We start from the raw sequence: 17,322 nt of genomic DNA, 5'->3' as shown, positions 1-17,322 counted from the left end.
CCACTGGCGTCGCTCGGTAACCACGGAGACACCGATGCCCCTCCCGTTTCCCAGCCCTAGAAGCTGTAAACTACGATTCCCATACGCTGATTCTCTACTTGACTGCCCGTTGTCTAGATTCGGCTTGTCAGCCACGGCGACCCTACCGCAGTGAACCGCGGGAGTTGCAGTTCGCGGTGTGGCCTCATTTTTTGCGGCGGGAAGCCCCAGAACTACAAATCCCGTGAGCCAGCGGGCTCACGCACGCGCACGGAACAGCTGGTCCTCCCTGGCCGCCCCGCGGGTGCCTGAGAGGTAAGAGGGCGGGGAGAAGGAAGAGGAGGCGGGATCCGGGCGCTGCGTCGGTTGCGGCCTGGCACCAAGGGGGCGGCCCCGGCGGAGTGCGGACTCGGTGGCCGTTGGCGATTATGGACCCGGCGGAGGCGGTGCTGCAGGAAAAAGCGCTCAAGTTTATGGTGAGGAGAATGTGCAGGCCGGGGAACGGTGGAGGCGGTGGAGTTGGCGGCGTCGCTCAGGCTCGGGTCTGGGCCGCCATCCCGCCAGAGGAGGGGGCAGCGGGACCCTGGGCCGAGGCCGGGGCCGGGGGCGGAGGCGGCTGAAGGGACGGGACGGGAGTTCCTGGGAGGTAGGAGGGGTTGCGGAGAGGACCCGGAGGTGGGGGCAGCAGCTCCGCCATCTTGTGGATGAGAGGCCAAGTGACAGCGGGAGCTTAATCGGGGAGGGGGCTCTGGGCGGCGCGCAGGGCCCTGGAGGGAAAGGGGCGTAGGGACAGTTACTGAAGAGCGGAGGAAGCCAGGAGGAGAGACGCCGTGAGGCCGCTGGCAGGGCCTTCCTTGTGTGAGGGTTACGGGTGAGGCCCGGGAGAAGAGGTGCATTCAGGAGTGGGGAAGGGGAGCGCGGGATAGTGGGAAGAAAGATATTGGGAGTGGGAGGTGGGTGGGAAACGGGCAGCGCTGGATGCAGCTGGATCTAAGGTTAGAGGAGAGAAAGACAGGGCTGGTGGGAGACATAGATCTGCAGAGTTAGGTGGGAGAGATAGTCTTTGCCTTCAGGGTACAATCCCAGCTTGGCCAAACTAATGTTGACAAACTCTGGAAAGGACTAGGCCTTACTTAGGAAGAAAAGGACTGGAGATGGGGATCTAGCGCTATGATGACAGTCTCTGGGAAAGGAAGGGGGTTGACTAGGAACCAGAATTACAAATATCAGGAAAGGGGGTACATCCTCTAGTTTGAAAGAAGACAGGAGAGGTTCATTGGCTAGGGAAACCTAGGTACAGGAGATTAGGGGCAAAATTAATAACTAATAGGGTAAAACAAAACTTAGTGCTAGGGCTTCCCTGGTGGCGCAGTGGTTGAGAGTCCGCCTGCCGATGCAGGGGATGCAGGTTCGTGCCCCGGTCCGGGAGGATCCCACATGCCACGGAGCTGCTGGGCCCGTGAGCCATGGCCGCTGGGCCTGCACATCTGGAGCCTGTGCTCCGCAGTGGGAGGTGCCACAACGGTGAGAGGCCCGCGTAATGCAAAACAAAACAAAACAAAACAACAACAACAAAAAAAAAACTTAGTGCTAAATTGTAGAGATAGTAAAATGAAGGGACTGGGTGCTGTACTACTTTCTGAGAAAGGAAAGGCCATGGAGAATCCAAAGATCCATAAGAAGTGATAAGATCAGTGGAGAAATTCAGGAGCTAAAAGGGGGAATGCAGGTATCGAGGAATGGCAGATGTCAGGATTGGTAGTTATGAGTTTTAGGTTGAAGCACAGTATGAACTTGGACTGGATTTTGTGGGTGTGTTTAAATCCTTTGGAATCTAGTTCTTTAACTTTGAATCATGCTTTTCTGTTTTTGATATGTGTATGTTTGGCAAATTTGTGGAGTCTGATATTTGATGCTTTTAATCTGATGCTTCATTTGTATATCCTAGATGTAAAACCAGACTTTGTGGTTACAGAATGATGGGATGCATAGACTTACTTCTGTCTTAGCAGGTGGCCATAGAGACATTGATATTACTTGCAGTCTAGTTTTGCTTTTTCCAGAAGTAATTGTAACCTGTCACTCCAAATCTTACTTCTTTTGTCAGTTATCTTGTGTCTTTGCCTGAGATACCCAAACAAGTTTAAACAAACATGGACACTAACCTAATTGAATTTAGGCTTTAAACTGCCCCATTTACAAGAATACTGGTCAAATTTACTATGACTTTACTTACTTTGTATTAGTGCTTTCAGAAACACCTAACTAAAGTTCAAGTGTATCTTTAACAAAATTCTGTTAGGCCTGAAGAAAGTTCTTGAGTTTCTACCCAATGTTGAAATTCTAAAATATTAAGAAGAGGCTTTGACATTTTTTTGGACTTTAGAAGTGAGAGGAAGTTGCTTTGTATCTACAACCAGCTTCTAGATTTGAGTCAGAAAAGTGGCATTTGCTTATTTTTGTTTTCCTGCTTAGAGATTGACTCAATCCTAATCTTGACATGTGTCAGGTTTATGGAATAATGTGGTTTAAAGATCATAAAGAGACATTATGAGAACATCTTCTTTACTCTCCATTAGACCTCAGCCTAGGAACATTTTCAACCAATTGATCTCTGCTTGGCACCAGTGAGTTGTTTTGATAATGGTCTCCTGGTTGAGTTAAAGTTGAGCTAGAGATGGCCATGTAGTAGTTTGCAGCTTTTGGGACGCCACACATTATTAAATGTTGAGTCAGTTTCCATAGGGAGAAACCAGTTCTTCTTCAGTTTTACAATAGTTACTTTCATTTTTGACTTTACCTGCTTATTGTGGCTGCTGTTTGAGAAAAGGCCAACTGGAAGAGGGTCACCAAGAATGACACCTTAATAACTGAAACGGAGCGCAGAGTTAGAGATTTGGTATTCCTTTTCAGCTCAGTAACAGTCTTATTATGAATCTAAGTAAGTCACAACTTGCCTTTGGTCCCATCTACCCTGTTATAACATGTCTGTTTCCTTAGTCAGTTGAGATAGGAAGATATTTTATTTGTGTTTGCACCTAGTAATTAGTGCACAGTACACATGGAAGGACTATCCTTTTAATCAAATTGAAGTTGTTGATAGTATTTGGCTTTATTTTGTCCTTACCCCTTCCTTCAGTTGTGAGTTGTGAATGATAAGTTTTATACCGATGCCTGATTTCCACTGTTTAAGAAAATGTAGGGCTTCCCTGGTGGCGCAGTGGTTGAGAGTCTGCCTGCCGATGCAGGGGACACGGTTCGTGTCCCGGTCCGGGAAGATCCCACATGCCGCGGAGTGCCTGGGCCCGTGAGCCATGGCCGCTGAGCCTGCGCGTCCAGAGCCTGGACGCGCAACGGGAGAGGCCACAACAGTGAGAGGCCCGTGTACCGCAAGAAAAAAAAAAAAAGAAAGAAAATTTGTTTAAAATAGCAACATGAAATGGATATTCTCTTTCATGAATTTTGCTCATTATTATATTGACATAGTACTTTGATTAGAAATTTTATAATAAAATCTTATCATTGAGACTGGTAATTCAGATTTGACCATAATTCACACATGGCCTAGACTTAAAGTTTACCTTTGGATTTTTGTGATACACCTATATCTGTCTATCCTTCTATATCCTATCTGTCTATATGACAAGTTGAGGGATGAATTTTGAAGTTTATTATTTTATTTTTTAATTTTGGCTGCATTGGGGTCTTCGTTGCTGCGTGCGGGCTTTCTCTAGTTGTGGCGAGCGGGGGTTACTCTTCGTTGCAGTGCACGGGCTTCTCGTTGTGGTGGCTTCTCGTTGTGGAACACAGGCTCTGGGTACACGGGCTTCAGTAGTTGTGACACACAGGCTCAGTAGTTGTGGCTCGTGGGCTCTAGAGTGCAGGCTCAGTAGTTGTGGCGCACGGGCTTAGTTGCTCCGCGGCACGTGGGGTCTTCCCGGGACAGGGCTCGAACCCGTGTACCCTGCGTTGGCAGGCAGATTCTTAACCACTGCACCACCAGGGAAGTCCCTGAAGTTTATTTTTAAATGGACAGGATAAACCAATCCCAGGATCTTAGATCTGGGAAAATTTGACACATGCATGAAATAATTTTAGGACATATAAAATAGTTTTTTAAAGAATTGAAAGATAAGTGAAAGTGTAAAGGGTAACTTGCTGTGTAACAAAGATAAATCTGTGGTTGACTGATGCATTTTCTGTTTCACTTGGTGTTGGCTGGGGTGCCAGCGTGGCTGGAATGTTCAAAATGGCCACATTCTGTCATGGCTGGCCACTGGCTGAAAGTTCAGCTAGCAGTAAGGCCTTCTGTCCTCCTTTATGTGGGCCTCCTTTCTCCACATGGCCTTTCGATTTCCTTAAAGCATGATGCCTGGGGTCTAAGAAGGAGCATTCCAAGAGATAGGAAATAGAAACCAGTCAGCCAGTTCTCTTAAGTCCTGGGTTTGGAAGTTGAGAATGTTGCCATTGGTCAAAGACAGTCAAGGCCAGCCCAGAGTCAGAGGGAGGGAAAATAATCTCTACCTGTAGACAAGAAGAGAGGTATGCATAAACAGAGAGAAACTGCTGGGGGCCATGCCCTTTTGAGACTGGCTACCACAGATGCGATTCTAGTTGGATGCTCAGGATAAAAATACAAATGGGATCAGCCAAATTTGTGGGTAATAACACTAGGAATGCTTTGGAGGCATCTCTTTTTTTTTTTTTTTTTTGCAGTACGCGGGCCTCTCACTGTTGTGGCCTCTCCCATTGCGGAGCACAGGCTCCGGACGCGCAGGCTCAGCGGCCATGGCTCACGGGCCCAGCCGCTCCGCAGCATGTGGGATCTTCCCGGACCAGGGCATGAACCCATGTCCCCTGCATCGGCAGGCGGACTCTCAACCGCTGCGCCACCAGGGAAGCCCTGGAGGCATCTCTTTTTTGAGGTTAACTTCTTAAGGAACTACCATGATCTCCTGCATGACTTGTCTTAATAATGTTACTGTAGAGATAATACTGGATGAATTGATAGGATTCAGGAACTTTTCTTTTTTGCCTGAGAACCATATGTAACTAAAAGCAAGAAACTGCATTTTAAAATAAGTATTCAGATTTCTCACTATGATGGGCTTTTCTTTAAATCAGTGAGATTGATTACCAGCTGGTTGGATGGACATTTGAAACTAGTTCTTAGTTTGTCAGAATTTCTATATATCTGTTACCTGTTCTCAATTTAAATTAGCCTTCAGTTTCTTTTCTGAATACTCTTATATAGGTATTGGGGTATGGAATTACAAATTAATGATAATTCTCTGTGCTCATTTTCTTGATTCATGTTTGTAATGTACATAATAAATTATTGGAAGTAAATTATTAGATTGGAGTAAAAATTCTTCTACTTTGAATGATTGCCAGAAATTTTTTTTTTTTTTTGTGGTACGCGGGCCTCTCACAGTTGTGGCCTCTCCCTCCGGGCGCGCAGGCTCAGCGGCCATGGCTCATGGGCCCAGCCGCTCCGCGGCATGTGGGATCTTCCCGGACCGGGGCACGAACCCGTGTCCCCTGCATCGGCAGGCGGACTGTCAACTACTGTGCCACCAGGGAAGCCCTGCCAGAAATTTTTTATTGCTAAATTAGAAAATGAACTTTCAAAGGAGACTACTTGTTATTCTATATTTTTTGTGTATTGTTTAAATCCTAAAAGAAAATAACCGGTTAAGAATTTTTTTCCCTTTCTAAAGAGAGATGGTACATATGTAAGATCTTGATCATGTATAGATAAAATTATTTGTGGTAAATGGCATTACAATTAAAAAAAAGAATGAGAATGAAGAAAGAAAAAAGGATCTTTGTGGTATTAAAATAGTTTAAAATACCATGTGCTTTCTAGCAGTATTTTAATACAGCATGAAGGTGCTTTCTAAATGTATATAATAAGAATTCACTGTGGATAAAGTAGAAAATATTTACCAATGTTTAACAACTTGGTCACTATAAAGAAAACTGCTTTCTTCCTTAATAAATCAATCCCAGCATCCTAACATTGGCAGTGGAGGAGGGGAAAATCTCTATGGGAAAGGTCCACCTGATCTTACCATTTCAACTAGTATTCCGTAAGATTCACCTTGTACTGGGGAATCTCTGGATAATTCCCTTTAGATTTCTGAAGCCTGATTGAAAACAGAGCTAGAACATTTTACAGAAGACTCAGAGATAACAACAGAGGAATAGATACTGAGAGTAATTTTGAACTAAGAATATGATTTGTTCTCTGGGGCACTACAATCATAGTTCCTGGATTGCCTTTGTATGTGGCCAGGGTGAGGATGGGGAGCAGGGGAGCAAAAGCCACAGAGCTGGGAGAGAATTCCTGCCTGCTTAGGGTGAACGCTTTGAGTTGGAACTTCCTTCTGAGGTCTTGCTCCTTTCTGAGATTTGGCTCTCCCTTCAGGGTATACTTGCCTTCCTATTCCTAGGCTTGTGACTGACCTGACCTGACTCTGTGTCAATAATAGGATAACCACAGTAGAAATGGGAGGGTTGTGTTTATTTATTTTTCTTTGTTTTTTTTTAATATGATCAGCCATGAATAGCTAATATGTATTTACTTAGTGTTTACTGTTTGCTATGCTAAATTCTTTACATATACTATTATTTCATTTAATCTTCCCAATAATCCTGTAAGACAGATTCAGTACTATTGTTACTCCCATTTTCAGATGAGAAAACTGATTCCAGAGAGGTTAAGTAACTTGCACAAAGTCTCTCTGCTTAGCAAGAAGCCTGAGATCAAACCCAGGAACTCTGACTTGAGACCCTCACTCGCACTGTGTTTCATCCTTGAAGAGCAGAGAAACAATGGAATATGATGGCACATTTCTTTGCTGGTCCGATGGGCCGGAGTGGAGAGTTACTGTCCAGACATATATAGATTTCTGATCATTTGAATTACTGAGGAAACGGAGTTGTCACAGTATCATTGCATCAATTGGCTATTGCTGAGTAATAAAGACCCACAAAATGTCATGGCAATACAATGATAGTTATTTATTCTCATGAATATGTGGATTTGCTGAATATTGGATGACACAGACTGAATTTTGTTGGGTCACTGTGGATTTGGCTGCTCACTCAGGACTGTTCCACATGTTATTCTGGGACTCAGACTGTAGAGGCAGTGACTTCCCAGGCAGAGCTGTCCTCATAGCTATAGTAGAGGCACAAGAGAGCAAGCCCAGTTGTTCAAGTGCCTTTCAATTGTTGGTTGTATTATACCAGCTGCTATTCCGTTAACCAAAGTAAATCACATGGTCAAGTCAAGAGGTGGGCAAGTATACTCTGCCCATAGAAGGAGTGGAAGAGAGAGCAACTTGCACAATAATTTACTATAGTAATAATAATCTAATATACTTGATTTATAGAAGAATGATAAAATGCTTACTGTTACAACTATTGTGCTTTCTTTCTGCTCTCCCTTGTTGACACTATTCTGACTAGCACTTTCACATTTTGGTTACTGAACAACACCTATTGGTTGGATACTTCCAGAATCACAATTTAATACAGCAGGTGTCTTTGTATTATGTCATGTAGAAAAAAAAAAGTGTAAAGAAATAATCAGAATCTTGACTTTAATCCACAGTGATGCCCTGGAAAGTTCATCAATATCACAATTCTATTTTTCTGTACTTGGGAAGGATAAGGTTGATGTCACTCGAGTAGCATTTGTAACAGAATTTAAACTGTAACAGAATTTGAATCAAGGTCATACATAATGCCCTAACAACTCCCTTGGTATTACGTTCAGAGCTCTTAAGCCCCTTCTCTGAACGTAAACTTAAGGCTGCAACGATATTTTCTGATGTCTGGGGGACTTTCAGGCTTTCACTGAAAAGTCATGGAAACAGAATTGTAGCATGTGGATAATGTTTTTGCAGCACGGATACGTAAATCCTTGTACTTCTTAGGAGGTACTACACTAAACTGTTAATGTGTTTTTTGGTGAAATGTTAGATTATGGGTAATATTTCAAAATATTTGGCATCTGAAGATATATTAGGAAACACACACAAAAAGCATCACTTAGGTGATTTTTCTTTTCTATATATTCCTTAATGTTTTCTACATTTTTATATGTATTGTTTTTATTTTTTTTTTAATTTTTATTTATTTATTTATTTATTTTTAATGTTATTCTTTTTTTCTTAATTTATTTATTTATTCTTGTCTGTGTTGGGTCTTCATTTCTGTGTGAGGGCTTTCTCTAGTTGTGGCAAGTGGGGGCCACTCTTCATCGCGGTGCGCGGGCCTCTCACCATTGCGGCCTCTCTTGTTGCGGAGCACAGGCTCCAGATGCGCAGGCTCAGCAGTTGTGGCTCGCGGGCCCAGTTGCTCCGCGGCATGTGGGATCTTCCCATACCAGGGCTCGAACCCGTGTCCCCTGCATTAGCAGGCAGACTCTCAACCACTGCGCCACCAGGGAAGCCCGATATGTATTGTTTTTAATCAGAAAAATTAAAATTTAATATAATGTATACATTTATAAAACAAGTACCCCAAATGAAGACCTGCACTTGATCATGGACTACAGTGTAACAAGTGTACTGGCCAGTGGACTGACAGTGGTGGCTTGAATAGACAACTCACTCTGAGCTCATTTTCTTAACTGAAAAGTCTTAATTGTTAGTCTTACCTAGTTAAGAAGGGTCTCTCTTTCCCTCTTTTCCCCCCCTCTCAGTTCATTTTAAATTGTAAATTGCCATGTATAATGTGTTAATTGATAAATTATGCTACTTAAACTCCTATATGTATCCAAGTTTTCATTGGAAATTTAGAACTCTATGGTCCTAAATTGTGCTGGAGCACTGCATTTTCCTGTTAAGTAGTACTTGACAAAATGAGTGAGTTGATAGCTGAAAACGAGGCATGCAGTGTGATTTGATAAAAATATAAACATAAACTGAGTGCAAAACATTATGTTACATGTAGAGGGAGGTGGTTATGGGGGCAGGAGGGGATGAAGACACAAAGTTAAGTATTATAAAACTTCTATCTTCTCTAGAACTTCACAGTCTGTTGAGAAGATAGGCATTTATAAATATCTCTTAAGGCACACTTTGGTAAGTGCCAAAATAGAGGCACAAAGTGCTATAGAAGTTAAGGGGGGGGAAATTAGTTTTAACTGGAAAGATCTTAGGAAGGTTTGAAGAAGAGAGCTTCATATTGGTCTTGTGGAATAGATAGATTTTGACAGACTTGTTTCTGAAGTGGGAAGTTCCAGGAAGAGGGAGTAGTTTAGGTAGGGGCTAGAAGATCAGGAGCTGGCCAGCACAGTGTGAGTAGATGTGTATGACTTGAACATAAGGTGAATAGCAGACAAGAATGAAAAGATAGATTGGGAGCCTAGGGAGTTTGGATTGAATCCAGTTTGTATTTAAGAATAATATTATAGTGTACTTGGTATGTGTCTATATAAGCTTTTATTGAAGTAAAATAAGTATACTTTTTAAAGAAATCCTAAGTATACAGCTCATTGAATGTTTACCCAGTTGTCACTTCTGTGTAACTATTATCTTATACCTGTAGATTAGTTTTTGCCTTTACTGGTATTTAACTTCACATAAATGGAATCACTCCAGTATATATTCTCTAGTGTCTGGCATCTTTTGTCCCACATAAGAAGATTCATTCGGGTTGCTGTGTTAGGTGTAGTGTGTTCATTTTTATTGCTACGCAGTATTCCACTGTGTGAGTATACTTCAAATTTTTAGCCATTTTATTGTTGATGGATGTTTGGGTTATTTCCAGTTTTGGGTTACTGTGAATTGTGCTATTATGAATAATCTTGTACGTGTCTTTTCTTGTACATATGTACATATTTCTGTTGGGTATATACCTAGGAGTGGAATTGCTGGGTCATAGGGTATGAAAAATGTTTAGCTTTAGTAGAGTCTATGAATTTTTTCCATTTCATACTTTCTACAGCACCATATGAGAGTTCCAGTTGCTGTACATTCTTGTAACATTTCCTTGCTACTGTCTTTTTTCACTTTAGCCATACTAGTGGGTGAATGGTATTATCTGACTGTTTTAATTTGGATTTCCTTAATGACTGCTGTAATCAAACACCTAAAAAGATTATTGAGGTTTTTGGCTGTTTAGATATCCTCTTTTTTGAAGTGTCTATTCAGGCCTGGGTCTTTTTTTTTTTTTTTTTAATTGGATTGTCTGCCTTTTTCTTATTGATCTATTCCCTATATTCTGAAAAATACAATACAAATCTTTCAACAAATATATGGTTCTTTTGTAGGAACATGTGTTTTGTTTTCAGATTTTTTTCGTTTAAGAGATCAGTAAAAAAGTCACAAGATTTTGTGACTACAAAATACCTACACAGGATTTACAGGGTTAAGTTTTTTTTCCTACACAACCAATACTTGAAAAAGAAGCACCACTGTCAGCACCATTTTATAAATGAATGAAGGAGCTTTTTAATGCCACAGAAGTAGAAAACACATAATCTCAGAATAAAGGAAACTCTTTGAGGTAGGCAAAATAATGCCCCCCCCGCCCCCCGTCCAAGATAGACAGTCTAATCCCAAGAACCTGTGAATATGTTAAATTACAGGGCAAAGGGGAGTTAAGGTAACAGTTGGAATTTGGTTGCTAATCAGGTAACTTTATTTTTAATTTTTTGCCATACTACGCAGTGTGCGGGATCTTAGTTCCCTGACCAGGGATTGAACCCGTGCCCCCTGCTGTAGAAGTGTAGAGTCTTAACCACCGGGCCACGAGGGAAGTCCCTCAGCTGACTTTAAAATAGGGAGATTGTCCTGGATAATCCAGGTTGGGCTCAGTGTAATCCCAAGGGACCCTAAATGTGTAAGAGGGAGGCTGAAGAGGAGGTCATAGTGATGACATGTGAGAACTCAATCCACTGTTGCGGATTTTGAAGATGTGGTAAGAGAGCCCTGAGCCAAGGAATGTGAGCAGCCTCTAGAAGCAGGAAAGGACAAGCTAAGCCTCAGAAAAGAACATAGCCCCGCTGAGGCCTTGATTTTTGGCTCAGTGAGACCCATTTCAGACTTCAGAACTACAGGACTGTCAAATAATAAATTAATGTTGCTTTAAGCCACTAAGTATGTGGTACTTTTTTAAAGTAGCCATGGCAAACTAATAGTCTCCCTTAAGATAGTTAACCTAATTGGGGTGTGTGTTTGTGGATAAAATACACATACATATAACATCACTATCTTTATTTTTAGTGTTTGGTAACTACCAGTGCAATTCTTTCTCTTTCTCTTAATATTTTATTTTGAGTCAACCCAGAATTACAGAAAAGTTTCAAGTACAACACAAATGACATTTTTTCCTGAATCATTTGGGAGTAGTTGTCACATCATCACCAAATGCTTTAGTGTATATTTTCTGCAAACAAGGACATTCTATATAAGACAACCATCAAAATTCAGAAATTAACATACAGTACAATTACAGATCTAACCCCTTAGACCCCATTCAAACTTTGCCAGTTGTTCTAATAATGTTCTTTTTTTTTTTTTTTTTAAATTATTTATTTATTTATTTATTTATTTGGTTACACAAGGTCTTCGTTTCGGTAGGCGGGCTCCTTAGTTGCAGCTCGCCAGCTCCTTAGCTGCAGCACGTGGGCTCCTTAGTTGTGGCAGAGGGCTCCTTAGTTGCAGCTCACCAGCTCCTTAGTTGCAGTACACAGGCTCCTTAGTTGTGGCATGCGAACTCTTAGTTGTGGCATGCATATGGGATCTAGTTCCCTGACCAGGGATGGAACCTGGGCTCCCTGCATTGGGAGTGCGAAGTCGTATCCAGTGCGCCACCAGGGAAGTCCCTTTAGTAATGTTCTTTATAACAAAAGGGTCTAATCCAGAATCATGTACTGAAATTAGTTGTCACGTCTCCTTAGTCTCCTTCAGTCTGGAACGGTTCCTGTCTTTAACTTTCATGACTATGGCACTTTTGAAGATTATAGGCTAGTTATTTTGTAGAACGATTCCTCAATTTGGGTTTATCTGATGATGTTTCCTCATGATTAGATTTGGGTCCTGTATTTTTGACAGAAATACCACAGAAGTGTTGCTTTATTTTACTTATTGCCTCCTGTTGGGTGACACATAATTTTTGTTTGTCTTACAACTTTTTTTACTTGATTAAAGTGGCATCTGCCATTTTCTTCTTTAAAGCTAATGTTTTTGTAGTAAGTATCTTGTGGGAAGGTACTTTGAAACCATGTAACTATCTTATTCTTCATTAGATTTTCAATCTATTTCTAACAGAATGAGTTTATGAATTCCTGTTTTATTTGATGGGTTATAATACTATCATTATTTCTTTATTTTTTTTTAATTTATTATTTTTTGGCTGTGTTGGGTCTTTGTTGCTGCACGCGGGCTTTCTCTAGTTGCGGCAAGTGGGGGCTACTCTTCGTTGAGGTGCGTGGGCTTCTCATTGTGGTGGCTTCTTTTGTTGTGGAGCACGGGCTCTAGGCACGTGGGCTTCAGTAGTTGCAGCACGCGGGCTCAGTAGTTGTGGCTCGCGGGCTCTAGAGCGCAGCCTCAGTAGTTGTGGTGCACGGGCTTTGTTGCTCTGCAGCATGTGGGATCTTCCTGGACCAGGGCTCGAACCCGTGTCCCTTGCATTGGCAGGCAGATTCTTAACCACTGCACCACCAGGGAAGCCCAATCATTATTTCTTTTGACACTTAAATTGTTCCCTGTTTGGCCAGTGAGAGTGCTTTCAAACTGCTTTCTTTGTCTTTTTTATGTATTTCTTTCATTCTTTGAACATTGTACTTTTTTCCCCCAGTCCTGGAATCAGTGATTTCTCTTTTTTTTTTTTCTGGTTTCTTTAAGTAGAGAATGACATATAGAAGTCAATATCTGGGTGTTAGGTATACACATTGCTATTGGGTGTCACTGCTCCCAAGTCCTCTCAGTGGACAGAGGTAGGGAATATATGTATGTGTAAACGTGCGTACACATGCGTGTGCACACATGTATCGCTATTTTAATTTTATCTACATACTTATTTAAAACCATGGGTTCACACAGGTATCTCCAATTCTCGTCTAACACAACAGGGTTTATCCAATAATTTGCTTTCCATAATTGTAACTCCCTTTTCTGTTAGTAAGTTGGCTCTCATTATCCTCAACATAATTTCTTTCTTTTTTCAACATAATTTCTTAATCAATCCCCCCTGTATGTGACCAGTCTCTCCTGTTGCTGCTGTTCCTGACACCCATCATGTGGATGCCATCCTCACCTTATCAGTCTGCAAAATCCTATATTAGGCTGCTGCCACTAGCCCCCGTTTGAAGACCCTTCTCATTTCAGGCTCTGATACTGTGCACTAGGTTGCTCTCCTCACTCCATTTGGACTTTAGCACCTTGTGCAGGGCTACTAAGGCTGCCATACTCCTGTATAGACATTCTCTTTATCCTGCTAGGGTTCTGACATCCTGCTGTAGGTCACTGCAGATCCCTCCATCCCATCTCATGTACACACTTGTTTTCCTCGACCCTCACTAAACTGAATACAGATTTTTCACTTTGTAAAACTGAAACTCTGTACCCATTAAACAGTCCCTGGCAACTGCCATTCAGTCCCTGGCAACTGCCATTCAGTTGCCTTCAGTCCCTGGCAACTGCCATTCTACTTTGTTTCTATGAGTGTGACTACTCTAGATACCTCATAAATGTGGCACCATACAGTATTTGTCTTTTTGTGACTGGCTTATTTTTCTTAGCATAATGTTCTCAAGGTTCATCCATGTTAAGGCATGTGTCAGAATTTCCTTCTTGTTTAAGGCTGAATAATATTCCGTTGTATGTATACATCACATTTTGTTTGTCCATTCATCTCTTGCCAGACACTTGGGATACTTTTACCTTTTGGCTATCGTGAATAATGCTGCTATGAACATGGGTCTACAAATATCTCTTCAAGACCCCGAAACGCTTAATTTTTTTTCATCTTGATCTTCTGTTAGCACTTTTATGAATTCATCAGTTTTCCACTGGAGTTCTGAAAATGCTTATTCATTCAGTTCAGCAGTATAGTCAGTTACCAGAAACCTGTACTTGTCAGAGTCTTTTCCATGAATATTTTACCTTTTACATTTAGATCTACAGTCCGTCTGGAATTTTTATGTTTGATGTGAGGTAGTTGTTTTTTTTTTTCATCTGTTGCGTTGCATGGTCACTTTTGTCATATACCACCTGTCTATATATGTGTGTGGGCTTGTTTCCAGGACTTTTCTGTTCCAGTGGTCTATTTATCCTTGTGACAATATCACACTTTCTTAATTACTATATTTTTATACCAATTCTTGATATTGGATATTGAATGTTCCTCAGCTTTTGCATGTCCATATATATTGGAATCAGCTTAATTTCCACAAAACATCCTCCTATGACTTTTATTGGAATTGCATTGAATCTATATATGTTTGGGGAGAACTGAGATCTTAACACTATTGAATTTTATAATCTATGAAAATGGTATATCTTTCCATTTTTGGGGTCTGTAATTTCTCTGTGTAGGGGTCTTTATACATCTTTTGTTAGATTTATTCCAGGTATTTGGTATTTTTAGATGCTATTTTTAAAATTTAATTTTCTGTTGTTGAGTGTAAAGGTTTTTTTAAACCTGAGCTCCATGGCCTCCATTCAGTATAAACACATGGGAGTACTTTTTTCTGAAAGGTCTGTAATTTACGTCTGAATCTGATTCCCACTGGGGGCAATAACAACAAAGAAGATTAGAAGACCATTTTAGTTATTTGAGTGGATTGGACTAGGGACGGGGGAACAGACAGGCAGGGAGGCTGCTTAAAGACTATGTAATAGTCTAGGCAAGAAGCCATGTGGGCTTGAGCTAGGGCAGTTGGTATGGAAAGAAGGAAAGATATTCAAGGAATATTCTGGAGATACAGTGAGTAAGGTTTGCCTGGAGTAGGCTAGGAGAAAAGAAAAAGAGAAAAGAGAAGAGTAAAATATGGCTGGTGTCAGGCGTGTTCAGGGCAATTAGTTAAAGGGAAGGTTGCCATAGCAGTAGGTATGGCAAAACAAGTATTTGGTGGGTAAAGATATTGGAATAGTCCCTAACTTTAATAAGGAGACTAAATTTAAGATATACACATAGGGTTTCCCTGGTGGCGCAGTGGTTGAGAGTCTGCCTGCCGATGCAGGGGACACGGGTTCGTGCCCCGGTCCGGGAAGATCCCACATGCCGCGGAGCGGCTGGGCCCGTGAGCCATGGCCGCTGAGCCTGTGTGTCCGGAGCCTGTGCTCTGCAACGGGGGAGGCCACAACAGTGAGAGGCCCGCGCGCCGCAAAAAAAAAAAAAAAAAAAAAGATATACACATAGATAAAAATGGGCAAAGTGATATAATCTTGGGATTTGCTTTGGGATTTGGAATGTGGCAAGCTGAGTGATGGGGATTCATTATATGCTGTTCTATACTTTTCTGAGTTTATGAAAGTATATATAATAAGAGGTTAGAAAAGAAAGATTTATCCACATAGAGAGTGAGCCAAGCTGAAGTTCTCTGGACCAGCTCTACTCAAATTCCTTTGTGATAGAAAGACCAGGATTCATCTAATTGTTACTTTTGTGTAATTGCATAATCATTGTCCATTGTACTGAGAACAGTGTTTTAAATCAAGATCAGTCAGAAGGAGACATAAAATCTACAGAGGCTTTACAGGCTGAGGTAGACCAAGTGCTTGGGGGTAACTAGGAGCTGAGGAAAGGAAATTTAGCCAGGCAGATGGAACATGGTATCTGTTAGCAATCCAAGCAGATTTGGGGACTCAGAGAAGTTTAGAAGGGCAGGATATTATTTCAGAGGGGAAAATAGTGACAAGGAGTCTGGGTGCAGATATTCTGGGGAGATGCAATAGGCAGACAACATCAGTGAGTACTGAAAAGAGGCAGCAAGTCCTCTGTTTCAAGTTTGGGCTCAAAAACAGAACTGGAATATCCAGCAGGGAACTAAAGAATTCAGCCTACTCATTAGTGCCCACTGCAGTAGTACTATACTTTATTATTTGGAGAGGGTGTTAACATGTAGTGCAGATTCTCAGCTCCTCTTCCCTCCACTTAATTTAGTAGGCCTCAAGAACTGCATGTTTAACAGGCATCTCAGTGTTTCTGATAGAGATATTTTTCAGATCACACTTTGACAAGATGTCTAGACTGCGTGTCCTGGCCAGTGTACCAACACAGAGGGAGTGGGGGAAATATTGTGGCTAGAGCCAGAGTAAAAGGTGAAGCCTTGTACATGGGGAACATAGCAGGAAGCAGCTGAGTTAACTGGATTCAAGAGTGGAGGCAGGTGGTAATCATTTTGTAGTATGTAAGTATATTAAATCAACATGTTGTACACCTTACACTTGCACAGTGTTATGTCAGTTATATCTCAGTAAAGCTGGAAATAAACAGTGAAGGCAGAATGAGACAAACTTCATGGCAGAGGCTTAGAATTGCTTTGAGTTCCAACTGATTAGTAATAAGCGGTTTCTAAAAACAATTTACTTTGGGTGCTGTTTGCAGCTGGAGAATTTGGTGAAACATAGGGGCAGAAAAATTAACAAGATAATGCCATTTATAAGAGATATATCTAGTAGAAGAGCAATAGCAACATCCCCAAATGTGGCCATTCTAGGTATATTAAAATCACATCACAATAAACTGGTAGTCCCTGCTGGTGCTATGAAAAAGTTGTGGATAGTTCTAACATTACTTTTAATGTTAATATTCCATGACCCTATCACATACGTGAAGATAAATGACAACAGACTACCTCAACAGTTGTTTCATAGTGCTCTTAAGGTAATGTCTTGAGGTAATGTCAAGGAATGAAGGGAGAAGTTTAAGGAATCATTGAAGTGTTGCTTAAAGCAATAGGCATAACTGAATTGTAAGGAAATTTATGATGAAAGATTAGTCTTTTGTACAATTACATAGACTAGAGTTTTTCTTTTGAGCAGGGTCCTCAAGCTGACCTCAAGTGAGAGGCACAAAGGCACGGGCTTTCTGGTGAGTGAGAAATTGTCTGAAAAGGTCTTTTTATCTTCATCCCTTAGATTAAAAGCAGCATCAGCCACAGCATCAGAGGAAGATGTAATTTGATACAATTAAATGAGGTAAATGTGAAAGGGTTTTCTAGTCCATAAGGATATAGTGGTGGTAATACTTTTACAACAAAACTCTAGTTCAAAATAATTCACACAGACTTCCAAGGTTTATTGAATAGACATTCCACCCCATTCCATTTTACTGTTTAAATGTGTATTTATTCATGTCTGCTCTGTGCATGTTTTT

General features: G+C 41.3%; 1 protein-coding gene across 11 annotated transcripts in view; it reads left to right on the top strand.

Moving 5' to 3' along the window:
- Positions 1–348: 348 nt before the first annotated feature.
- Positions 349–17,322, top strand: part of BTRC (beta-transducin repeat containing E3 ubiquitin protein ligase) — a 191,760-nt gene continuing 174,786 nt past the window's right edge. For 6 of the 11 annotated variants that reach the window (XM_081222494.1, XM_081222503.1, XM_081222502.1 and 3 more), the window contains exon 1: positions 349–455. In XM_081222494.1, the coding sequence (XP_081078620.1) occupies positions 408–455 (48 nt within the window). In that variant the 5' untranslated portion in view covers positions 349–407. Of the gene's footprint in view, positions 456–694; positions 870–17,128; positions 17,145–17,322 lie in introns of those variants that run through there. The other 5 variants (XM_081222495.1, XM_081222497.1, XM_081222496.1 and 2 more) reach the window with 4 other exon arrangements.

Source organism: Mesoplodon bidens, assembly GCF_964165515.1.
Source record: "Mesoplodon bidens genome assembly, chromosome: 1".
NCBI classification, from domain to species: domain Eukaryota; kingdom Metazoa; phylum Chordata; class Mammalia; order Artiodactyla; family Ziphiidae; genus Mesoplodon; species Mesoplodon bidens.
Note: the sequence above shows the minus strand (reverse complement) of the source record. Positions and strands in the feature narration are given on the sequence as shown.